Source organism: Ovis canadensis, chromosome 2 (genome assembly GCF_042477335.2).
Source record: "Ovis canadensis isolate MfBH-ARS-UI-01 breed Bighorn chromosome 2, ARS-UI_OviCan_v2, whole genome shotgun sequence".
In the NCBI taxonomy this organism is placed as follows: Eukaryota; Metazoa; Chordata; class Mammalia; order Artiodactyla; family Bovidae; genus Ovis; species Ovis canadensis.
This window is the reverse complement of record NC_091246.1, coordinates 186,055,074-186,082,053: the sequence shown is the minus strand read 5'-3', so window position 1 is coordinate 186,082,053 and position 26,980 is coordinate 186,055,074. Positions and strand designations below refer to the sequence as shown.

General features: G+C 35.1%; 1 protein-coding gene across 1 annotated transcript in view; it reads right to left on the bottom strand.

Annotated features, from left to right (window-relative positions):
* Positions 1 to 26,980, bottom strand: part of DPP10 (dipeptidyl peptidase like 10) — a 769,909-nt gene that overhangs the window by 517,599 nt on the left and 225,330 nt on the right. The window contains exon 3 of the mRNA XM_069577778.1: positions 24,575 to 24,670. Within this exon, the coding sequence (XP_069433879.1) occupies positions 24,575 to 24,670 (96 nt within the window). The remainder of the gene's footprint in view (positions 1 to 24,574; positions 24,671 to 26,980) is intronic.

Below are 26,980 nucleotides of genomic sequence, written 5' to 3'. Positions count from 1 at the left end.
TTATTCCATATACTGGATTATAAACTCCAGGACTGGTCAACTAATCTGGTCTCTGAGCAGGGTTTATTAACAACCTTTTTCCCCGGTCTAGTTGCCAAGTGAATAGTGGGTTATCACAAATAATGGCCTCTGACTGAGTAATAGTCCTGCTGAAAGGATGTGGGCCAATTAAGAGAGTTTCATACTTGCTAAGAGTTTCATACTTGCTAAGAGTTTCATCCTGCTGAGCTCAGAGCAGAATCTATCCTGGCTTTACATTGAATGTGGGACAGTGCAAAAATTACAAAACCTTTTAATGCTTGTTGAAATCAAATAAGTTCTATAAAACCTGTGGAGATTTTCTTACCTCTGAAGGGTAATGATTATCTTTCCATTCACCATGTAGACTGACACCTAGAAGTTAAAGAAATAACCAAAGAATGGCAATTTTCAAAAACTATCTTATTTTTAAAACCAAAAGACCTCACATGCACCCCTTGGTCTTTCTTTTTTTTTCAATTGTATTCCTTCCATAATTCATGTTGAGACTAGCATTTCTTCAACTTATGTCTATGGTTACTTCTTCAAATATTTGAATATCAAGATTATTCCCCCTTCAGTATATTTCTCTTGCACTGTGAGGATGGCAGCATTATCAGTAGGTTTGGGTCTGTGCCCAAATAATGATACTCAGGAAAAAGTAACACTCATAGAGTACTTTTACATAATGTTTTCACAATATACTTTTACATAATGATGTTGAAAACGGTAAAACGACTTATAGTATTGGAAATCTTTAGGGAAAGAAAAAGAGATTTAATAAGGCAAACTTGGTTTAAAAATCAATAATCTTCAAATGGTATTTCTTAAAGACTTCAGGTTCATATCTTTTAATGTAAAGTCTTGGCTGACTGTTTTTAAAAAGATGAATTTACAAATATTATCATATGTTTATATAAGAGATCACTTCTGCCATCTGGTTTCAAGCTATGCAAATTATAGAAAAAAATTTTTGAGGGATATACATAGGTTCAACTGAATTCATCTTGAAAATACAAATGTAAAATTTTAAATTTACAGAGTAGTATACTACAAAAGCAAAAAAGTGCAGAGTAAGTTAAATTTGTTTATAATTAAACATAAATCAATTTTGTGGAAAATATTAATAGGAAGAAGCTATATGTACCTAAAAATTGAGTTAAAATAGCAGTAAGGGATATTGTTATAGTCATTATGGCAAACTTTATAAACTTAATTTCCAAAACAAAACTATGAAATTTGTTTAATAAAGAAGACCTCCACAACCCTGTAGGTAGAAATATGGTCATTATTTTCTTCTTATCTGAAGAAGACAGAATTTCAGTAATTCAAACTCATATGATCTGTTTATCTTTTAAGTGTTGGTCATGGGACCAGCAGTGTCACCTAGCATATTTTCAGGCTTAACCCAGACCCTCTGAATCAGAAACTCTGGGGATGAGGACCAGCAATTTGTATTCTAACAACAGTTCCAGGTGATTCTGATGCACTCTGAAAGTAAAAATGTTAGTCACTCATTTGTGTTCAACTCATTGCAATCCCATGGACTGTAGTTTGCCAGGCTCTTCTATCCATGGAATTCTCCAAGCAAGAATACTGGAGTGGGTACCATTCCCTGTTCCAGGGGATCTTTTCAACCTGGGGATAGAATTCGGGTCTCCTGCATTGCAGGCAGACTGTTTACTGTCCTAGCTACCAGGGAAGCCTACTCTTATACTTGGTTTATCTTATGTTTCCTAAGCATATTTCTTTACACTATGTGATACAAACAGGTGGAGGGCTCCAAAACACGTAATGTTATTTAAATTTATCTTCATGTTTAAAAATACTTATTTAAAAATCAGGTTGTTGTTCAGTTGCTCAGTCATGTCTGATTCAGTGACCCCAGGGACTGCAGCATGCCAGGCTTCCCTGTCCTTCACTATCTTGGGGAGTTTGCTCAAACTCATGCCCATTGAGTCGATGATGCCATCCAATCAGCTGATCCTCCATTATCTCATTCTCCTCCTGCCTTCAATTTTTCCCAGCATCAGGGTCTTTTTTAGTGAGTTGGCTCTTCATAAGTTTTGGAGCTTCAGCTTCAGCATCAATCCTTCACATGAATATTCAGGGTTGATTTTCTTTAGGATTGTATGGTTTGATCTCCTTGCTGTCCAAGGGACTCTCAAGAGTCTTCTCCAGCACAACAGTTTGAAAGCATCCATTCTTCAGCACTCAGCCTTCTTTATGGTCTAACTCTCACATCCGTACATGACTACTGGGAAAACTATATCTTTGACTAGATGGGCATTTTTCAGCAAAATGATGTCCCTGCTTTTTAGTATGCTGTATAGGTTTGTCATAGGAATTAAACCTTAACTTTCTATGTTTTTTTTTTTTTTTGTCCATACTTGACACTAGACAGCTTTTGCTCCATGTTTATTTTCTTTCCCCATGCCTTTAACTATTTTATTTTTCTCTGAAAATTGTTACACATTACAGTTTCTAAGATCAAGCTTTCAATTTTTCATGGATTAACTCTATCCAAGTATGATCAATCACTGTGTCTTTTTACCCCTGACATTTTCTAAAATTATCAGGGGAAAAAATGAGTGACCTGAAAATATGGATTTCATGGGACGAGTATTTCCAGGTCTATAAACAAGCTCTCAATTATCCTGTCATCTAAAATATATAAAAAAGAAAAGAAAAAAATGACCACAAGTCTAAGTCTATAAGGGAGTTCAGTTAAATGTATCTTGCCTGTGCATTTAGTTTTTGTGATAGAATGCTGGGTTTTTTTTTTTTTCTCCTTTCCTAAATGAAGAACCTCAATATTAAAACCAGTTTAAGGTGAAACTATTCTGGTTAAAGCAGAGCATTAGAAAAGCTTTTCATGTCGTTGCTGCTTCTGTAGTTTCATAGACAGTTTTTTGGAACCCAAACTTTTGTACAGTCAAATCTAAAAATTTTGATCTAAAACATTTTCTTCTCCAAATACCTTTGTATGTATTACAGATAGATTTACAAAAATTACCACTAACAGAAAGTTTTGTGTTTTTCATTTATTTGTCTTGGGTAAAACAATCAGCCAGTTGATGAATAAAAGATGGAAACAAGACATTTCTCAAATATTAAACAGAAAAGCATTTGGGCTGCATCTCTGCATGTAAAGACACCATTTTTCCCTCACCCAGTACTACTCTCTGACCCATTTTTGTTCATTTAGAAATTTCTATTCATTCTTGAAACCCCTGCATAAGCTGTATTTCTTTTGTAAAAGCTCCTCCACAGAAAGTCAATATTTCTTCTGCTATAAACTTTGTCTTCAGTATATTTCTCTCCTCACATGATACCCAAACATTTTACTGAAATTATTTGCCTACATCTCTAACTTACCCTTGAATTAATATATAAATCCTCATTCATATTTCCAAAACCATATATAGGTGTGGCACACATAGGAACTCAGTAAGTTTATATTTAAGTAATCAAAACTGCAGAAGAAAATCAAGTAATTTACTCACGTAAAATTTTTTAAAAAGCAAAGGAAATTCATGACATTATATTGAGGCAAGTGTTTTGTTGTTGCTGTTCACAAAAATATAGTTTTAATTTTCTGCTTTATTGTGAAAATGTAGATCAGTTTATAAAGTAGTCTCAATTTTTTAAATACTTTTGAGAACATTTCCTTTTCATCAATCATGTCCTTTATTTATTTGATTATGGGCTTCCCTGGTGACTCAGACAGTAAAGAATCTGCTTGCAGTTTTGATCACTGAGTCGGGAAGATCCCCTGGAGGAGGAAATAGTAACTTACTCCAATATTCTTTCCTGGAAAATCCCACAAACAGAGGAACCTGACAGGCCTGCCCTGCCCAATCCATGGACAGGAGTCCACGGGGCTGCAAAGAGCTGGACATGACTAAGTGACTAATATGCTTATTCGCAGTAACTGTTATAATTAGTGAAAACGGTTCAGTTTCATCAGCAAGTAAAACAAATAAAAGTATATATTTGGCCAGGTGACAATCACAGAAATAATGAGATATAAACTAACCATACAGTAATATGAGCATATAAAGGCAGTTGGTAAACATCATAAATTTCCACAGTGGTTTCAAATTTTACTCAAAGAAAATACTTTTAACGCTTCAAGGAAAAAAGAAAAACAACCTTTAACCAACTCATATCTATACAAATGCATAACATAGAGACCTTCAGTAAAAACACCACATAGCATTAAATCACATAAAGCACTAAAACTGCCATACTTTAAACTTGTGATATTACAGTTTTAAAGATTAATATTTTTTCTCTTCCCTCTTGATCAAATTTGATTCAAATTAGGGACTTAATTCACCATAACACTTACTGAACATATACACACTACTATATGTACAACAGATAACTAATAATAACCTACTGTATTGCATAGGAACTCTATTCAGTACTCTGTAATGACCTATATGAGAAATTAATCTAAATGTATATGCATAACTGATTCATTTTGCTATACAGCAGAAATTAATATAACATTATAAATCAGCTATACTCTAATACCAATTAATTTAACAAAGTAATAAGTATCATATACTAATTCAGATTTTTAAAAGAAGTAACGAATTGGAAAAAATGATGGATGGATACATTACAAAGAAATAAATTACTAGTAAAATAATACTGAACATTATATTTGGACACTTTACATATTACAACAAGTGTCCGAACATATCCTTTGATCTTTAAAACACCCTGTGTGTTGTGGTTTCCATCCTGTGCTCCTTGAAGCCCTCAAGGTTTCACAAAGGCCTCCAGGGGCTGTCAGGAAAAAAGGAGAGACATTTGGCAAACTCCAGACCTCCTGCAGGATTTAAAGTTTATTCAGAGGAGTTATTCTCTTTGTCTCTTCTCTCTCGCTCCTTTCATGTGTGTTTTTGTTAGAACAAAGTCTCAAGACAAAAAGAGGTGGAAAACCAAAGCTGTAAGAAGTCCAGGGAGTTCTTTAATAATTATCACAAACTCTAATTTACTGTGAGGTCCCCGCAACAGTATTTTGAACTCACAGAAGGCCTTCAACTAAGTGAGATCCCTAAAATTAAGAATGTTCCCAAATTTACACATGAAATGGAACCAAAGCTAGGGCATGGGTATTCTTTTTTTCTGTTTAATTCCTAAATTGATGTCAATTGGAAATCTTAAAATCCAATCCAGGACATGGGATAATTTCAAGTTTTCTATTAAAATGTCTCTCGAATATCTTCTGTTTTTATATATTAAAGCTATCTTTATTAGCTATTGTGTAGAATTTTAATTTCATTAAAACTTCAAAATAAAAAATTATCAAGCATATAACTCATGTAAAGATGCAGAAGCTCATTAGTGCTTATTAATTAGTCATTGTAACTCCTTTCTAGTGAATAGAAGTGCTTTGATACTGCGTCTCATCAGACTTTCAGAGATTTATTGATCCTAAATTTCCTTTAAATTACAAGGAATTTTTTGGTGATCTGAACAACCTTAAAAGAAGTCAAAACAGAATAAAAGTCATTCAGAACTTAAAAAGTAAAAAATGTCCAAAGTTTATTCACATGAAATGGTTATCTTGCTAGCAGTACTTTCCAGATGTTCTCCCAAAATTCTACCAAATTATGTACTGTGTGTGCTCAGTCATGTCTGAAACTTTGTGACCCCTTGGGCTGTAGCCCACTAGGCTCTTCTGTCCATGGAATTCTCCAGGCACAAATACTGGAGTGGGTTGCCATTTCCTTCTCTAGGGGATCTTCCCAAACCCAGAGATTGAACCCACATCCCTTATGTCTCTTGCATTGGCAGGCAGTTTCTTTACCAATGCACCACCTAGGAAACTACCAAATTATACACTTTAACAAATACAGTTGTATTTAGCAATTATCACACTACACTAAAAAATAGAACCATCAACCTTTGCGAAACTGGGAAGAATTTCCATCATCTTCTTAAGAGTTGGATTAAAAACTCCAATATTTGGATTACCAGGTTATATTGTCATAAATGAATATCTAACACACACACACATGCGCACACGCGCACACTCATATGCACACAGACACCCACAAACACATGAGTCTTTTGCTCCCATTTGCTACCATTGTCCATCCCTTGGATCTAAAATTCAAGTGAGTGTATTAACCAGATAATCAAGTCTGCTGCTTAGGTGCTATTTAAAATATCCTACATGCTTTACCATACTTTCTCAATCTCTCCCCCCTACAGTGTCATTCTTACAATATCCATTAGAATATCAGCTTTTAGAAAATACTTGGGAAATAGGAAGAACTAGGGAAAATATTGATGGAGCCCATATGTTTTGTAATCTGTAGTCCTATAAGTAAAGAGATGCAGACCTGAATACAAGCAAGAAGAACCTTCCTAAAAGGGGATTCTTGGGAATGCAACATGATTTTTTTTCACTAGTACTGTTTAAAGAGTCAGAAAAGGACTTCCCTGGTGGTTCCAATGGTAATGAATCCGCCTGCTTTGCAGGAGACCTGGGTTCAATCCCTAGGTTGAGAAGATCCCCTGGAGAAGGGAAAGGCTACCCACTCCAGTATTCTGGCCTAGTGAATTCCATGAACAGAGGAGCCTGGCAGGCTACAGTCCATAGGGTCACAAAGAGTCAGATACTACCAAGTCACTTTCACTTTCAAAATATTAGAGAGGCAAGAATTGAAGAGATGGGAAAAGAGGCAATATTCATTTTCATAAGATATCACTAAGCTGAAGTCTGCTTAGATGCTGCTGCTGCTGCTGCTGCTAAGTTGCTTCAGTTGTGTCCGACTCTGTGCGACCCCATAGACAGCAGCCTACCAGGCTCCACCGTCCCTGGGATTCTCCAGGCAAGAACATTGGAGTGGGTTGCCATTTCCTTCTCAAATGCATGAAAGTGAAAGTGAAGTCACTGAGTTGTGTCCAACTCTCAGTGGCCCCATTGACTGCAGCCTACCAGGCTCCTCCATCCATGGGATTTTCCAGGCAAGAGTAGTGGAGTGGGGTGCCATTGCCTTCTCCGGCTTAGATGCTAAAAAGTATCAAAGCAGATACAGTTTCACCTATTCTATATGTGGATAGTTGGAAGACCCAGCAGAATCAATAGGAATAAATGCTGAGTCTAGACAGACAGTCTTTACTTCAAAGATAAGCAGGAACACAATGTTTATGGTAAAAAATTTACAGAATATAATCTCGGGGACTGAGAGGGAGAGATAATGACTGTTACTAACCTGTTTATGGAAGACTAGATATTTTCCTTATAAAGAAATTAAAATAAATTGAAAATCTGTTTAGTAAATTAAAATGAAATATGATAGTGTGTTGCAAATATAACCATAGACAAACGGTAAAGAATAAAATGGAAATTCAAATAGTATACAATTATATGAAGAATAAATATAGTTAAGGCCTTCAAGAGCCAATAACTGCCTGTAACTTGATATGGGAGTTTACCCATCAGTAATCAAAATCCAAACTATGACTGGTCATAATATTTGATCACGATAATTTAGTTCCTTTGTTAAGCTTTAAATAAACTGAATGCTTTTCTTCCTTTGATTGTTGAAAGAAGAAATAATGTCCTCTACTATATATATTGCTTCTAAAACTGTGAGGAAACATTTTAAAGCCTACCCTCACAATTACGTCTGTTTTCAAATTAAAATGAGGGTCTGTGTGTGGCACCTAATTACCAATTCATTTGTGAAAATAACTACATGCCAGACATTGTGTTTTGAATCTGAAAATATAGACAAAATTTAATAGTCCTGCTTGAGGAAACTGACTTTATCAGTGAAGGTCTCAAACAGCTGAGCATAAACTAGTCCAGGAGGCTTTCTCAAAAAATAGAGAAGACAAGGAAAGCCAGGGTTGAATTTCAAGCAGAACTGAAGCTTCTACTTCTGCTATAGACAAGAAAGGTTTGAGGACATAAACTCAGCTGGGGAACATGCAACAGTGTGTACCTTTCCCATGGTTTGAGCACTATTCTTTGATACGGCAAGTTTTGGAGAGGAGAAAGTGGTAGTTTGGTAAGAGCAAATACCAGCCGTGTGTAACCAAGGCTTTTCAGCTCATTCAATGAATCATAGGATTTTTAAACAACAAGAACTTTATTGTTTAAATAAACAATTTTATTTATGTTTAATATTTATATTTATTTTGGTTTAAATAAACTTAATAAACATGAAGTCACTCAGTTGGTTGGAGATGGGGGGTGGTGCTTCCCAGGTAGCTCCACAGTAAAGAATCTGCCAATGCGGGAGCCACAGGAGATGCAGGTCATTCGTGGGTTAGGAAGATCCCTTGGAGGAGGAAATGGCAACCCACTCCAATATTCTTACCTGGAAAATCCCACTAGACAAAGGAGCCTGGCAGGCTGTAGTCCATGGGGACTATGCAAGAGTTGCACATGCCATGGCTTTTCAGCTCATTCAATGAGTAACAGGGACTATAAGTAATAAGAACTGACAAATGTGCCCTCAAATATGATAGCAAGAGGTGGGATTTCAAAGCAGATAGGGAGTGATAGCAGGACGTTTGGCAAATTTGGCCAAAACAAAACAAAAGTAGCAAAACATCTAGGTTGTTTCCATGTCCTGGCTATTATAAACAGTGCTGCGATGAACATTGGGGTACACGAGTCTCTTTCAATTCTGGTTTCCTCGGTGTGTATGCCCAACAGTGGGATTGCTGGGTCATAAGGCAGTTCTATTTGCAATTTTTTAAGGAATCTCCACACTGTTCTCCAAAGTGGCTGTACTAGTTTGCATTCCCACCAACAGTGTAGGAGGGTTCCCTTTTCTCCACACCCTCTGCAGCATTTATTGCTTGCAGATTTTTGGATCGCAGCCATTCTGACTGGTGTGAAGTGGTACCTCATTGTGGTTTTGATTTGCATTTCTCTAATAATGAGTGATGTTGAGCATATTTTCATGTGTTTGTTAGCCATCTGTATGTCTTCTTTGGAGAAATGTCTATTTAGTTCTTTGGCCCATTTTTTGATTGGGTCGTTTATTTTTCTGGAATTGAGCTGCATAAGTTGGATAAGAAAGCTGTGGTACATATACACAATGGAGTATTACTCAACCATTAAAAAGAATACATTTGAATCAGTTCTGATGAGATGGATGAAACTGGAGCCGATTATACAGAGTGAAGTAAGCCAGAAAGAAAAACACCAATACAGTATACTAATACATATATATGGAATTTAGAAAGATGGCAATGATGACCCTATATGCAAGACAGCAAAAAAGACACAGATGTGTATAGCGGACTTATGGACTCAGAGGGAGAGGGAGAGGGTGAGATGATTTGGGACAATGGCATTGAAACATGTATAATATGTAAGAATCGAATCGCCAGTCTATGTCTGATGCAGGATACAGCATGCTGGGGGCTGGTGCACGGGGATGACCCAGAGAGATGTTATGGGGAGAGAGGTGAGAGGGGGGTTCATGTTTGGGAATGCATGTACACCCGTGGTGGATTCATGTCAATGTATGGCAAAACCAATACAGAATTGTAAAGTAAAATAAAGTAAAAAAAAAAAAAAGTAGCACAACAAACCCCAAATTAAAGTAGCACGTTTTGTGATCTTTTTCTTCTGTGCTCTTATCTTGGCAGTTTTTTTTTTACTAAATTTTAAGTAGTTAAAATTTTTTTCTCCCAACTTTATTGAAGCATGATTGGCAAATGCAAATTGTATATATTTAAGGTATACAAGTTGATGTTTACATATCATTTTAGTCACTCAGTCATGTCTAACCCTTTATGAGCCCATGGACTGCAGCATGCCAGGTTTCCCTGTCCATCACTAACTCCCAGAGCTTGCGCAAACTCATATGTATGAGTTGGTTTATATATGCATATATACTATGTATTAATCAATACAATCAAACTAATTAACATCCATTACCTCACAGTTAGGGCTTTCCTGGTAGCTGAGCTGGTAAAGAATCTGCTTGCAATGCAGGAGACTCCAGTTTGATTCCTGGGTTGGGAAGATCCACTGGAGAAGGGATAGGCTACCCACTCCAGTATTTTGGGGCTTTCCTTGTGACTCAGCTGGTTAAAAAAATCTACCTGCAATATGGGAGTCCTGGCTTTGATCCCTGGGTTGGGAAGATCCCCTGGAGAAGGGAATGGCTACCCACTCCAGTATTCTGACCTGGAGAATTCCATGGGGTTGCAAAGATTCAGATACAACTTTCCGTTTCACTTTTCACCTCACAGTTAACATTTCTCTTTTATTTTCTTTTGTGTCTTAGCGGATATCTAGAAAAACAATACAATAGTGTTAACTGTCATCACATCGCTGTATATTAGATTCTCAGACTGTATTCATCTTGCATAACTGAAACTTTGTATCCTTAATCTCTCCTCATCCTATAACCTGAGGAATCTCTCCCCAGGTCCCCTACTTACTAGCTATGGGAGTCTGGGATAGTTTCTAAGGTCTCTGGGTTTGGTTTCTTCAGTAGTGAAGCGGAGGTCATAAAAACTATTCAGAGCATCGTTGTGAGGATTAAAGTCAAACATTACAAACAACCAATTGCCTGGCACATACTCAACACCCAAGTAATAATTAGGTGCTGTGATTCTCACTATGGTACTTTCATAAAAGTAATGCCAAGCATATTGGTTGACTTGGCCAAGGCCATATTTTCTAGTGAAATGAATATCAATTCTCTGTAAATAAGAACAGAGACAGAACTTTTTACACGATTTAACATTCTTAGAGAACTTACATCCCAGGTGATGCTCACAGTGGCTCTAGGAGGAAGTAAAAGACAAATTATCTTCTCAGTCTTATGAGTAATGACTTGGCTGCTTAAAGAAGTCAAGTGACTTGCCTACCAGCTCAACCAGAGACAGATGTAAAGCTGCAATTGCTGGAGGCCTAACCTTTCCTTTGTCAAACATTCTGCCCTGACATATAGACAGGTTGCTTCTCCACCTCAATGGTTGGGAGGACCTCAGAGAGCAACATAGTCATCTAAAATCAATAGTCAGAAAAGATTATGCAGTACTTGGTGCTACAAGAGGTGCTACTCTCTTTTCTTATTAAGAGAGTTTATAATTTTTATAATATTTTGAACATAGTAGCATCTTTATGGAATTAAAACCCAAGGATGGCAATGTAAAAAGTATTTTGTCATGGGTTTATACCATGACTTTATGTTGATATGGAGAAAAAAAATTATGAAGTCTCAGAACTAAAGTTACACTCAGAGATCTTTTATAATTTTCTATCCATTATATGAATCCTACTAAGGCATCCTTATCATGTGATCACCCAACCTCTATGTAACATTAATAAGGAATGGAGAAATCATTACTATTTACTTAAACTAGCCTCATCAAAAGAAAAATTAAACAATTAGCAAAACTGTTAATGACAGAAAACCTAGTGAACATGCATACTCCTAGGAAAAAGGGGGAAACATATACACATACAACTAATTAATGTGTGTAATTTTTCACTTACAAATTGAATATCATCAGGGACCAGGTAGGTGCAAGCTACCTGCTTTCAGATGCTACTTGGAAGAACAAAGAAGTGACAGGTTAATGGTTTGAGTACACAACTCTGTAATGAATATTCAAGCTCATTAAAACTGGCACAAGTATTGACAGCACAAAGAAGTATGAGAAGATGTTATCAACTGAAAGTGCAAAGTGAGATCAGCTTTTAAATTATGTTTCAGAAACTCCATATGGCCAGTCAAAACAAAGAGAAAACAGTGTTATGTCATATACTGGAGGTTTCTAGTATGGAAACAAGAAGCAGAGGAATTTCTGTGAAAGCTGACACAGTTCCTTAGGGTTTCAGGCCAAAGTACCAACTGGTTTCCTAAACCAAAGAACTATTAAAACAGTGGTTTATACCATGACTTTATGTTGACATGGAGAAAAAAATTATGAAGTCTCAGAACTAAAGTTACACTCAGAGATCTTTTACAATTTTCTATCAATTATATGAATCCTACTAAGGCATCCTTATCACATGATCATACAACCTCTCTGTAACATTAATAAGGAATGGAGAAATCACTATTTTTTACTTAAACTAGCCTCATCAAAAGATGGAAGACTATGCTTGTTACATGTAACATATTGCAGTTGAGCAGACATCCATCCCCACAGGCTTTCATTTTTGTTAACTCTGAAATCTCCTAACAGGATTGCCTTTTGCATCCAACAATGGTTCTGATAGCACCTCCAATTTCTTATTTCTCGAGGTCTGACTTTTTTCAATCATATTGCAAGAATTCACACTCATATTTCTGGTTTAATCTCCTTGCCTTTATCCTTAAAGATAAATGTATCCGTTTCCCTGGTGGCTCAGTGATAAAGAATCTAACTGGAGATCTAACCCATAGGAGACACATGTTGGATCCTTGATCTTGGAAGATCCCACATGCTGTGGAGCAAAATAAGTCCATGTGCTGTAACTATGACCCTGTGCTCTGGAGCCCAGAAGCAGCAACTAATGACCCCACGTGCCACAATTTCTGAAGCCCATGCACTCTAGAGCCCAAGGTCTACAACAAGAGAGGCCCACATACCACAATTGGAGAGTAGCTCTTGGTCTCCACAACTAGAGAAAAGCCTGTGCAGCAATGAAGACCCAGCACAGCCCAAAGTAAATAAATAAATATTTATTTTTAAAGTATGTTATATCATTCAGAATTAGCACAGTTCCAGAAACCATGGAATCAGCATGCAGATCATTCCAGATCATGATTCTATCAGCATTCCAGATCATTCCAGATCAGCATGCAATCCTTGCCTCTAGCACATCTCCAACAACTCTCCTTTTTTGCTTCATTTGGATTTATTCCTATCATTTTTCCAGTCTTTTGTATTTCACACTCATATTTGTATCCTTGGCTGAAGAATTACCATAGCATTTTGGTAATCATTCACAAATTGATCATAATTACTTAGAGGTTCATTACACTATTTTTTCACTTTTACGTATAATGGAAAAAGTTAACTTATAAAAACTGTATAATAAATGGCATGATCAGAATATCCCCTTCTCAGACCTTCTTCACTGCCCCTAATTTTCAGTGCTCATTTGAAACAAGACACAACTAATATTTTAACTCATAAATAAATGCACAGGTCATTAAGCTACTATCATTATATATGATTAAAATCTTGGCATCTTACAAGACAGCATAAATTGCATCATCAGATTAACTGGTGTCATTTGGTAAGTCTGTTAGAAATTGATATGGAGTAGAATCAAGTTTTGAAAGTGATAACAGAATTTTAAAATTCGTCTAACACTATTGCTAAAATAATAATAATAAAACTTCTACTTGAACTAGGTAACAGAAAGTTCAGAAGTATGCATCGTGTCACATTGCCAATTACTTTAAGGCCAATTGTGCACATACAAATTTGGGTAATCCCAAGTAAGAAAACTGGTGCCATCTCATTGATATCTAATTGACTGTGTTATTCAATCAAACCCACAGATCAAGAAGAACCTGAGGTCCAGCACAGCGATGGTGACGAGGTTTTCCCAACGGGAATATTCAGCTACTGAGCCAGGCTCCTGAATCCCAGTGTAATACTCTATTTTCTATCCACATTAAATTTTAAATTCCACATTAAATTCTGTACACATCTTATTTCAGAGTTCTTGTATAAATTGATTAGAGAAGTTTCACTTTTTCAACATTAAATAGTTTATGCTTAATCTTACATCTAAAAACTATTTTCTATATGTTATATCTTTTCTTAATATTTCTAAAACTTTAATTTGTTTATAGTTATTATGCTCATTGTTGCCTGAAATTAACAGTAGGATATATTACCTTAAAGGTTGAATCTGCCTCGTTTTATCTGTGTGGACCTGATAAAGCCATATTTGCTTGAAACTTCAGTTTGCTGATTTATAAAATGAACATGCTGCTGCTGCTGCTGCTGCTGCTGCCAAGCGGCTTTAGTCGTGTCTGACTCTGTGCGACCCCACAGACGGCAGCCCACCAGGCTCTGCTGTCCCTGGAATTCTCCAGGCAAGAACACTGGAGTGGGTTGCCACTTCCTTCTCCAATGCATGAAAGTGAAAAGTGAAAGTGAAGTCGCTCAGTCATGTCCGACGCCTTGGGACTCCATGGACTGCAGCCTACTCGGCTCCTCCATCCATGGGATTTTTCAGGCAAGAGTACTAGAGTGGGGTGCGATTGCCTTCTCCGATAAAATGAACATATATTCACTTAAATTAGAGAACTATAAACATCATGTATGATAAGTTAAAAATGCAAGCATGGTTACTAGCTCCTATTAGATAAATCTCCAAAAAACATATTATTGACATTAAAAATAAATTAACAAAATAATATATTACGAACTTTTTGCAGCCCTACAGGACTATATAAAAATAGTATTTAATTTTTACCAAAAACAAAAATAAAAGATAAATATTGAAAAGAAATAGAAGTGAAATGCTAAGTATACTATTGTATGTGCCTCTTCAAGCACACATGAAACCAAACCACTGTGAACAGGATGGAGCATTTCAGTTGACTAAATGCTCATGCTTGAAATGAATTAGTATAGAGACTCTTAGCCTTTTAATGTTAAACAAAATTATCTCAAGCAATTCTTCTAACTAAAGACTTTCTGAAATGTACCTGTGTGTTTAATACTTGTTTATCCAATATAACATAGCAGAATAGTTGACTGTGTGTTACCCAAAGGTCTCAATGGCCCACCCCCTCTGACTATGTGACTAACATGATTAAGTAAAATTAGCCTTAGAAAGAAATGCACACTCCCCTGCCCCCTGCCATACACACAAGCACAAAACATGACTCAGACAAAGCATGTTGAATTAAAACCTTAATGTGTAAATGTCACTATTTTACTGTTTTTGCAAGGCTTTTTTTTTTTTTTTACAGTTACAATTGATGATACAAAAATGATTACACTTTTTCAAAATCACCTAAAAATTCTGGTCAAACTGTCAGATATGAGTCAAAGGAAATCTTCTCTTATTATTACTCATCTTTCTCTTAATGTGTCTCTCCTTAAGCCAGATATGTGTTTTTGATAGTTTATAAACAGGATTTCTTTGGAGGGAATGATGCTGAAGCTGAAACTCCAGTACTTTGGCCACCTCATGCGAAGAGCTGACTCATTGGAAAAAACCCTAATGCTGGGAGGGATTGGGGGCAGGAGGAGAAGGGGACGACAGAGGATGAGATGGCTGGATGGCATCACTGACTCGATGGACGTTGAGTCTGAGTGAACTCTGGGAGTTTGTGATGCACAGGGAGGCCTGGCGTGCTGCAATTCATGGGGTCGCAAAGAGTTGGACACGACTGAGCGACTGAACTGAACTGAACTGAACTGAAACAGTATTAAAAATTGGTTTAAAGAAAACACAGAAATAGTTCACTGAAGACGTTTTCTCTACAGTGATGTATTCTGCCCAACATTGAACATGGAAAACCTGGATTCTGGCCAGACTTAAGTGCTGATTTTGAATTGGAGAGAAGTGAAGAAAAAAACACAGTGTCTCAACTTATGTATAACACAAAATTAATGCCCACTCTGCCTCCAAACAATTTTTCATAGAAACACAAATATCTAAGGCATATTGAAACATCTCAGAAAAGTGGAAGAGTAAATATAAACAGGAATGTATCATAAACATATTAGGTGAAATTCTTATTCTAGTTCCAAGGAAAATGATATAGCTGGTAATGATCCGAGTAACTTCAAATTCTTCTATTTTAAAATCACAATCTAATAATATGATTCTGCTAAATTAGATCAAAGTATAACAGGTATAGTAAAATGATAGTATTGATATTCTAAGTATACACCAATCTGAGTTGATTGCCTTTTTTCACCATTAATTTTAAAAAACACACAGGCATAGGACACTACAGATAGTCTTACACACTATGCCAATTCCTATGACCCTGTCATAATACTTCCTTGTTGTTCCAGGGACATCCTCTTTCTTCTCTTGGGCTCATCTGACTTCTACACTAAGACTGAACTTCACCTTTTCCATAAAGATGACTCTAGTTATTATTAAATCAAATTGATCTCTTACAGTTCTTTTCCCACCGCCCCCTCCTTCAGTAATGACCCAGGAGTTTATCATCAAATTGTTGTCTGAGTATTTCAGGTATGTTATCTTCACCTAGTTTCTGAGTTCCCTGGGTACCATAATTATATTTTATTTCTTTTCAACATGTCAGTGGTTCATGTATATATTAGCCATAACTACTATGACATATAAGAGTAAACTGTATCAGTAAAGGAGAAGCAAAGAGAATAAGAGTTCAAAAACCAAAATGTGCTGGAGTGTGTCCTGTTTCATATTAGGGACAGAAGTGTGGAAAATGGAGATATGGTTTGGATTCTGGGGAAAAGAATGTTAACCAAACCTCATCATAGTCTGAACGGATGAACATTTCTGGCAGCTCTCCAATTATCTCTACTGTCTACTCCAATCACAGCTTTTTGATTATTAATTTTACTTTTTTACATTCTATATATCAGAAAAGATACTGTAAACAATAGGGAATGCATTCATAATTTCCCTGAGCAAAAAAACTGTTTATTCATTTTTATATCCTGTATCCAGAAGAATTTTTCTCTATTCTCAGTAAATATATCTTGAATAAATAAAAGGATAGATGGATAAATGAGGGAAAAATAGATGTCAATGTCAAAGTGTTTATTCATCTACCTTTGTGTTGACAAACCCAGTTCCTGGGCCAAAAAGCCAAGACGAACCATGATTATGTGGAATGCACTGTAAGCACACAATCTGTTTTATTGCAAACCTTCTAAATGTCAACAGGTTCCACCTGGAATATACAGAACTGTGCAGGGCATGTAGTTTTGGAATTCAATAATGCTTGATGAATATAAGCTTAACTGTTTCTTACCACTCACACAGACTTTTTTGTTCCCTTTAAAAAATCAAAATATAATTTTCTACTATAAAAAGTAGAAGAGAAAAAAATGGCAACCCACTCCAGTACTCTTGCCTGGAAAATGCCATGGATGGAGGAGCCTAATAGTTTACTGTCCATGGGGTCACAAAGAGTCGGACACCGCAGAGCGACTTCACTTTCACTTTCACTTTCACTATAAAAATTAGGTTGTAACATGAAAGTTTAGTTCTCAAAATCTAAAGTTCACTTTATATTTTCAACTCCCTTTAAATACTCTTAAGTAATCCATGTGTTATTAAAACATAGAAATTTTATTTTCCTAATATTTTCCCCCTGAAATATTAACACTGGATTTTATGGGTAAATCATTTAGTATAAATATTATCACTTTAACATAAGCTGGAATCTTTAAAATATTTCCTAAAAACACTAGATTTTAATTTCAAACAAAAGTATGAATACTTGCAGCTGGTATGTAAAATTACCACAGTTTGATTTTTATAGTAAATATTTTAATTTTATTTTTGATTTCTAATGTTTTTAATACAGATTAATTTAAATGTTCCTAAAAGCATATGGAGCATATAAATCCCATAGTAATAAAGAGAACATTTTTGGTAATCTGCATAAAAGTAAATATGCTTTAATGACATATTATCATGTACACTTTAATTTTGGCAGGAAGTGATCTACTCTTGATAGTAAGGTAAGATACTTTGACATCCTTACTTTAAAAAATACCTCGCATGATAAACTAATTAAATTATGTTTCAATAAAAATATAAATTACCCTCAAAAAGTCATAGTTACAAATTCAACTCTACTTTTTAAAAATATCAGTTTTGCTGATGGTTATTTAAAAAAAGAGAGAGAGCAAAATTAAAAATAAGTTAAAAGAGTTAAAATTTTGACTCAGGGCTGGGAGTCATAATGTGGTCAGAAGTGTAACTAGCTCCCTGCACACAAATAAATCCAACATTTTATGCAACACAATAAAATTGAACTGAGGGACAAAAATCCGTGCATGCTAAAACAGTGCCAAACAAGCAAATAAACAAATCTGATTATTTTGTCTGATTTCCCTATGAGTTCCCTTATTACTGTAAATATTACTGGTACTATTTCAGCAATTTGTTTTATTTTTCATGAAGATTACAACAATGGCTTTTTACTTTATATTAAAAATCTTGAATATAATTCATCAGCATAAGCCTGCTGGAGGTATTAAAGAATTATCAATTATCCAGAGCATCTCTAAAAGCTGTCATCAGGATCTCTACCATTTGAAGACTTATTAGGTTCCAGATTTTTGCTTTTCATATGTGTGTTCTTATTTTTTTGCATTTACCTTTTATCTTTGTGTTTTACTAACTGTAGCTTGTTTTCATTGTGCTCTTACCTATAGGAAATACTATCCCAAATATAGATAAAGAAACCAAGCTTTGAAAGGCTTTTTTAAAATAGCTGAATTTTTTTCATCTTCTTTTATCTGGTTAATCTCCTTTTAAGGACCTTTTCATATTTTCAATATGTCATACTTTGACACATCATTTTGAAGATAACAGGTTTGAGTATTATGTGGTAGATAAGTTCAGCTGGCTCCAACATTTAGTTCAATAAAATTACAATTATATCCAGAGCCTCACACATGATCACTCATCCCAGGTAGCCATTAAAAAAAAAGAAAAAAAACACTGCGAAGTCTCATATATGGGATGGACATTGGCAAAGACAACTTCATATAGATTAAAAAGAAAAAAATCTATGCACACCATAAGAAAGAGAACCAAAAAGAAACTTGTACTGATTGTGGATCAAATGGGCCCACCTTCATATATCAGGAAATGTATCTCACTGTGCTAACTGAACTATTTTGAATCCTAGTTGGATACCAGCAATGTGCTAATTGCTGGGTTGACTTTTACATCAATGTGATACAAGTCCTATTTCTCAGGGTTTATTGTCTCTTAGAACTGAACTTCACTTAGAGTGACATTGCTAGACTGCACCCAGCTGGGATTTGTTGACTACTGGTCCACAATGGGGTAAGTTTAACTGAGGATAAGCATTTAGATGCTTTGGTAGCAATTTGACAGTGCTGCAAGATCCAAATGCATGATAAATGAACTAATTTATTAATACCTGAACGGAAGCTTGGTTTTCTCCCATGAAAAAGTTTCATGGGTCTCCCGACCTCCAGCATGAGTTATGGACTTAACCGTAGTCTTTTCACTATACTCCAGATGTACTTAAAATCCAAAATCTGTTTTTGATGGATAAATGATTTATAAACTACAGAATAAATTTTGAAATTAGCTAGTGGTAAAGAGTTGAAGATAGAGTTTAAAAATATAGTATCACTTGATTCATTTTGTATAAAAATTTAAAGTGAATATCCCAAAATTGCTAAAATTGCTCTAAAATCTCTACTTCCATTGTCATAATCCTTATTTTAGAGACTGATTTCTTCTCGCCAATAACGTTACCAAAAAAAAAAAAAGAAAATAGAGATAGTCTAGATATACATCATCCCCTGAGATTACTGTTGTCAATCTAACTTAGATTAGTTAATAAGAAGGAAGGTAGTTCATTTCCTACATTAAAACCTCTGAATATTGTTGACACACTAGTTCCTGTTCAAAATCTGAAAATTGGCATGTAAAATGAATAATCACTATTTCTCTCACTATTTGTTTAATTCTGATTTAGGAATTATAAAAATTACCAATAACAATCCTTTCTATGAGTTGCCTGTATATCCTCTCTCAAACAAAGCAGGATATGAAAATTTTTTTTTGGAGCCCATTATTATTGTGGTACTTTTATATTTTTGCAATGTAATTTTTGAATGGTTGATTATAAGAAGATAAATTTGGAGACTGTATATGAAATGCCTATTTATCACTTTGTTTCCTAGTAATTCACTTTCTATTGTATTTTTTAAAAACATAGATTCATGCCAAATAGGAAATAGAAACAAATTATTAAATTTTAAGATAGTGGTCTTTCATAATAGTTTTAGAGGCACTGTCTTAGAGTAGGTTAAATATGTTATAATCAAGGCAGAAATCTCTATATGAGAGAATCAGCCTCTGGGGTTTACAGGAAGATGATGTCCCTTACTGCTGGCAGGAAAAGGAGCTGTCACTGTCTTTCCACCTGGAAATCAGGTTTCAAGTGGGGTAAAAATGTAGGCTGTCTGATTGGGGAAGGGATTCCAGGTAGAGAGAACTGTGTGGATAAAAGTACCAAGTCAAAAGAGCTTTTGAGACCTATGAAAAGTATCAAGTAGTTCAATATCTCTGAAACATAATGTACAGCAGAGGAGTAGGAAAGAGGCCAAGCTTGATTCTGCGAGGCCTGGAATACACTGAGAAGACTTCAAAATTTATTCAACTGGCAAAGGGGTCCTTTTGATTTTTTTGAGAAATAAGCTTACAATTTTTAGCTGAGCCTTACAAAGTTATATTTGCCAGGAGACTGCTGGAGGTCTAGAGACCCATGAAACTTCTTATTTATGAAGCAGTCTGTGATTAACATATACACATTTCTATATATAAAACAGGTAATCAACAATGACCTACTGTACACAGGGAACTCTAGTCAATACTCTGTAATAACCTATATAAGAAAAGAATCTGAAAAAGAATGGATATATATATATATGCATAACTAAATCTCTTTGCTGTACACTTAAGATAAACACAACTTTACTTGCAAATCAAAATTCACATGTAAAATAAAAACTGAATTAAAAATTTAAAAATAAAAATAGTTATAAAATCACATAAATATATACATTCATCAAATAAAATTTAGAAAAAAATGAGTAAGCAAAAAAGAAAAAATACAGGTCAAAATACAGCCATTTGTAAACATTCACTGGTATAGAGAAGAGACAGTGTGAACCATATACTATCCACTCTGTTTTAAAGACATCTTTGCTCACTTTTTATACCACATTGTTTTTAGTCACCAAGTCCTATCCTATTCTTTGTGACCCCATGGTCTGTAGCATGCCAAGATTCCCTGTCCCTCACCATCTCCTGGAGTTTGCCCAAGTTCATGTCCATTGCATTGGTGATGCCATCCAACCATCTCATCCTCTATTGCCCTCTTCTCTTTCTACCATACACATCAATAAATATGCTTATACATTTTTCTTTTAGTGACCACATAAGTTACCATTATATAGATACACCTGGGAAATGACATGATTGCAATATTCAACATGAAAGGATTAGTCACACTAACATCTGTAGCCATGAGGCTGTCAAGGAGGTAATTACTGTATGTGTTAAAAATTGGGAATGGTACCTCAGTGAAACAGTGAAAGAAGACAGGTTATATACTTTGAACATATTGATTAAAGCAGGCTCCAACTCTTACCAGCTGTGTTTTGGATACATTTTTTGCTTTAGCCTCAGTTTTCTGGAGTTCACCATTATAACTTACATGCTATCTATGAAATACATCCATAAAGATCCAGCACAAAGCCTAACATAGAAGCCACTCAATATTAGATTTTTCTTTGATGATGGATTGATCCTCAAATGTATGTGGGAGATGAATAACATTAAAGAAGATAGATGTCCAGGAGTCAGGTGATATAACTAGGAAGAAGACACTATAAAAATGGAGATTTCAGATATCTGAGTAGGTATAGGGGAAGGCAGATGTTCTGCTAACCAGGAACATGAGCACCCATCCAAGGCTGCACTGACATTCACATATATATTAATGGTGAAGGACCATAATGAATGACATTACTGCACTTCAGCCTACACATATCAGGGTCATCTATACATAAGCCTTCAGTCTCCTTCACTAGCAATGTATTAAACACTCATACGGTGACCCCTAACAATTAACTAAAGTTTCCAAATGAGCATACTAAAGTTTCCAAATGAGCATATGTTATACTCCTTCAATCCACTTATATACTTTGGAATCCTGGTGAAACATTATTAGCAAAAAGAAGCTCACATTTTATATCTAGACATAATCTATGACAATGAAGCCAGGGTTACACATTGTACTCATAGTTTCCATTGTATTTTCTGGCTTTGTGAGGAATACATAAATAGGCCAAGTATCTAGTGATTGCCAGAAAGGTGATCTGGATTGCATAAGAGGAACAAATGAAGACAAATCTATTCCCCTGCTCGAAACGCAACCAAGCACACACAATCTACTGACAGTGAATCAATTCCTTCAGTAGGATTTATGAAGACGGCATGCCTCTAAGAGCTTAGATTTTGTTTAATCCTGTTTAAAGCGTTGTTTTATGTCAAATTCTTTTATAAGTATTATTGATTTTAGGTTTTACTTAGACTACAATAATAACATTGCAGCTTTATCCAAGGATATAGTCTCAAAATCAGGTTTACCAATGATTGGTAAAGAAATTATGAAAAAGTGATTAAAATGACTTACTCCAAACAATATTATTGTGATATCTTACAAAGCATTAGAGTAGAATGTGTGCCCTAGATATTGAAATATGGCCTAATTTAGCACGCAGTTTATTGCTTAAACATCCCTCCAGTCCTTTCGTACTTCGATACCGAACTGCAGGTACACACAGGTGTAAATGACTTTTTAAATAGCCCAATCTAACCTGAGAAGGGAGATGAGATATATGATTTTTCTTGCTTTCTAAAGTAAAAGACTACACAAATTTCTAACAGTTTGATCAAAATCATGGTGAAGAAAATAGAATATTCAGCATTTCAAATTTAATGACTCACATTTTTTTTGGTCATCTCCTTCAATAGAAAATACTGGCTAGCAAGTAAAAAGATGACTTGCAAAATTACATTAGCACATCAGGAGAACAGTTTGTGAGAGATCCCCTTATTAGAACAATACTAGAAAATTATATCCCTTCTTAAAATGTAATAGTACTCATCTGAAATAAGTCATACAGTTTAGTAAATCTGAAATTATCATAAAGCAAAGGCAGCAATATGGCAAGTTTATGAAGAATTCAGAATCAAAATACACAAAAATAGATTAATAAAATTGCTATCATGTTTTCTTTATTTGTAATATCATCAGCATGATAATATTTATCTTGCAACCAATTTCAACTGAAATGAGTTTATAGAAAAATAAAACTGAAATTCAATTAAATGCTTTCATTTATTTATACAAAGAAAAAAAAATCACCTTAAGTGTTTGTTGATCTCCAAAAACTGTATCTGTGATAGGTAAACAAGTATGATTTGGCCCCTGCCCTAGTGAATTAAATTATTTTTATAGTTTTCATAAATTAACACAATTTGCAAACATAAATGTACCTAATTAGGATATTAGAGAAGAAAGGATGGACTGTGAGACAGTACTTATCAGATAAAAAGGCAAAGCTCTATGCTTTGAAATAATCTACTCTAGGCCTTGAAAATAAAGCAAAAACATATACATATTATGTCTAAATAAAGTGAAGGGCAAAGATTAACAGCTATCAAGCCACAGTGATGGGCTTCCCAGTTGTCCTAGTGGTAGAGAATCCACCTGCCAATGCAAGAGACACAGGACATGGGTTTCATCCCTGGGTCATGAAGATCCCCCAGAAGAAGAAATGACAACCCACTCCAAGATTCTTGTCTGTGAAATCCCATGGACAGGAGCCTGGAAGGGCTGCCACCCATGGAGTCACAAAAGAGGCCTGCTTAAAATAGAGACTACACAACACACCAAGAGCCACAGTGGTTAGCATGGGTAGGCAAACTGTAAAACTCAAGGAACGGAAATGTGGCTTCCTTCTTTCTTTTCTAAAAGACAGTTTTCAGTTCTTTATTTATTTTTGGCTGTATCATGCTGCATGTGAGATCTTAGTTCCCCAACCAGGGATAGAGCCTCTGCAAACTTCAGTGGAAACGTGGAGTCATTACCACTGGACCACCAGGGAATCCCCCGACTTACTTTTCACCAACACATTTCTTATGACTGGATTACACAGTAATTCCCCCCACAAACTCCCATAAAGACAAACTGAAGTCCCTGGAGCCACTAAGTGATGTGAGTTAATTAATTAATATAAAACCTAAATGCCTTTTAAAAATTTTTTAAAATAACAAAATAAGGAATAACCTAAATAAAGCTGAGGCGGTTTCTTAGCCAAGCCAGAAAAAGGCAAAACGCAATATGTTCCCATGCTCTTTCTGTCATTTCAGCTTTGTTAGAGTCTCCTTAGTTTGTGGCATTTAAACTTAAAAAAGAAAACCTACAGAGAAAAGAAAATTAACTTGATTGTCAAATTTGAAGCACTTACATATAGGCTCCCCATATCTATACTTCTACACCAATGAAAATTACCTAGAGAAATTCTAGAGATATAATATGCATTTGAAGTCACATAATTAATGCTTATGAGGGAAAAGCAGATACAGAGCAGTCAATCTAATGTTTGGGGGATGATTTTATTGAAGACTTAAGAAAAGGTTTCTATTCATAAGAGCCAAGGTATACATTTCTGATTAAATGGTATATAAAATCACTGAAGAATAATGTCAATTAAAATATTAATACAAATCTCATTATTTAACTTTCACCATACAGAATATGAAATAAACATAATATATAAGAACATACATACATACCATTGATCCACCGAGCTTCTGGATCATGAAGCACAAAGTCTTTCCTGAAGAGGTCTTCTAAAGACAATCTGGTTTCTGATGAATTTGTGAGTTCATCTAAAATAAAATAAATTTTAGGTTAGGCACTTATCTCGTTACTTTTAAAAACTAATGAATTATAATATTTGGACTATTTTGCTTCAAAAACATGTTAATAAGGTAACAATATAAAATGGCAATGCTAATGTTCTTTGGCTTTAGAAGTTTGTTCCATGACTTTATGTTGTGATATATAATACGAAAACAGTGAATTGGGCCTCAAAGGATACATTTTTCACTGTTTAACCATAATCCAGCCCACTATTTTCCAAAATAACTTCAACATATTCTCTCTAATGATAAATTTACAGTTTTGTTGTAAATATCAAAGATGAAGAGGTAAATGTTATAAACAAATATGATAAATAAATCTTCCCAAATTGAAAGGAAGTTCACCAAATAAACAGAATAAATGCCAAAATTCAACAGATAATTGCCATCCAACAAATACTGAGTCTAGGAGTCAAATGCAAAAATTGCAAAAGTAATACAATGCCAGAATATGAATGAAAAGTATGCATTCATATTAGTCCCTGACACAGAAACTAGGTGTACTTCCTTTTTAATAGCCAGGACATGGAAACAACCTAGATGTCCATCAGCAGATGAATGGATAAGAAAGCTGTGGTACATATACACAATGGAGTATTACTCAGCCGTTAAAAAGAATTCATTTGAATCAGTTCTGATGAGATGGATGAAACTGGAGCCGATTATACAGAGTGAAGTAAGCCAGAAAGAAAAACACCAATACAGTATACTAACACATATATATGGAATTTAGGAAGATGGCAATGATGACCCTGTATGCAAGACAGGGAAAGAGACACAGATGTGTATAATGGACTTTTGGACTCAGAGGGAGAGGGAGAGGGTGGGATGATTTGGGAGAATGACATTCTAACATGTATACTATCATGTGAATTGAATCGCCAGTCTATGTCTGACGCAGGATGCAGCATGCTTGGGGCTGGTGCATGGGGATGACCCAGAAAGATGTTCTGGGGAGGGAGGTGGGAGGGGGGTTCATGTTTGGGAATGCATGTAAGAATTAAAGATTTTAAAATTTAAAAAATAAAAAACTAAAAATTTAAAAAAATAAATAAATAAATAAATAAATAAATTCCAAAATCTAAGACACAATTTAAGCACCAACATTAAACACAGCAAGCAAGTTTTTAGATGAAAAAGTCTATAAACAAGTTAGGGATATTTTATTTTCTTTGTAAAACAATTGTTTATTTACTGTATAAAACCATCTTTGTGACCTTTCAGCTGTGACCTTAACTCTTATTGAAAATAAAGTATCAACAATATATGCTAACAACATTAGATATTGTTTTTTAAAGGCTCAGTACTTATTGCAGCAAGGTTTTGCTTCTTCCAGTAGAAAAGCTGGGGCAAAGAATCAATAACTTTAAGTGGCAATTTCCTTCAACATGTGTCAAGCATGTATTTAACCCACAAAATAATTGCTCAGAAACAACTGAAAAATAGATAACAAGTGGAACTAGTGAGAATCATGTGATCCAAGCCTAGCACAAAATTATCTACAAAACAAAATGCTCCACTTGACAGTCTTATATGACAAAATTTAAAATTACCTTATTCATTGAACAAATATTAGGGCTCTTAATTTTCAAGGTGTTAAGTGAAGTAATGTAAGGTGAAGGAGACATATCTATTCCATGTCCCAAGGGCTTCACACAAAGCAAGAAAGAATATGATAGATGTCAGAATGAGGATATGGAGTACTGTATAAACAGAAAGAAAGGAAGAAAAATACCTTGCAAAAACAATCAGAAAAGACTTCAGTGAAAAACAAAATGAACAACTATCAACTATTGCTGGTGGGAATGACAAATGGTACAGATACCATGGAAGACAGTTTGGTGGTTTCTTATAAAACTAAACATATAATCTAACAATTGTGTTCTATGGTATTTACCCAAATGAGTTGAAAACTTACAGCCACACAAAAATCTGCACATGGAGGTTGATGGTAGCTTTATTCATAATTGCTAAAACTTGGAAGCAACCAAGATGTCCTTCAGTAGGTGAACAGATAAACTGTGGTCCAGATGTTGTGATATGCAGTGATAAAAAGAAATGAGCTATCAATCATGAAAATCATGGAAGAATCTTAAATTATTAAGTGAAAGAGGCCAATCTGAAGTCTGCATAGTGTATGATTCCAACTACTTAACACACTGAAAAATGTAAACACTGAAGACTCTAAAAATATCACAGAAAACTAACCAAACTGATCACATGGATCACATCCTTGTCTAACTCAATGAAACTATGAGCCATAACATGTAGGGCCAC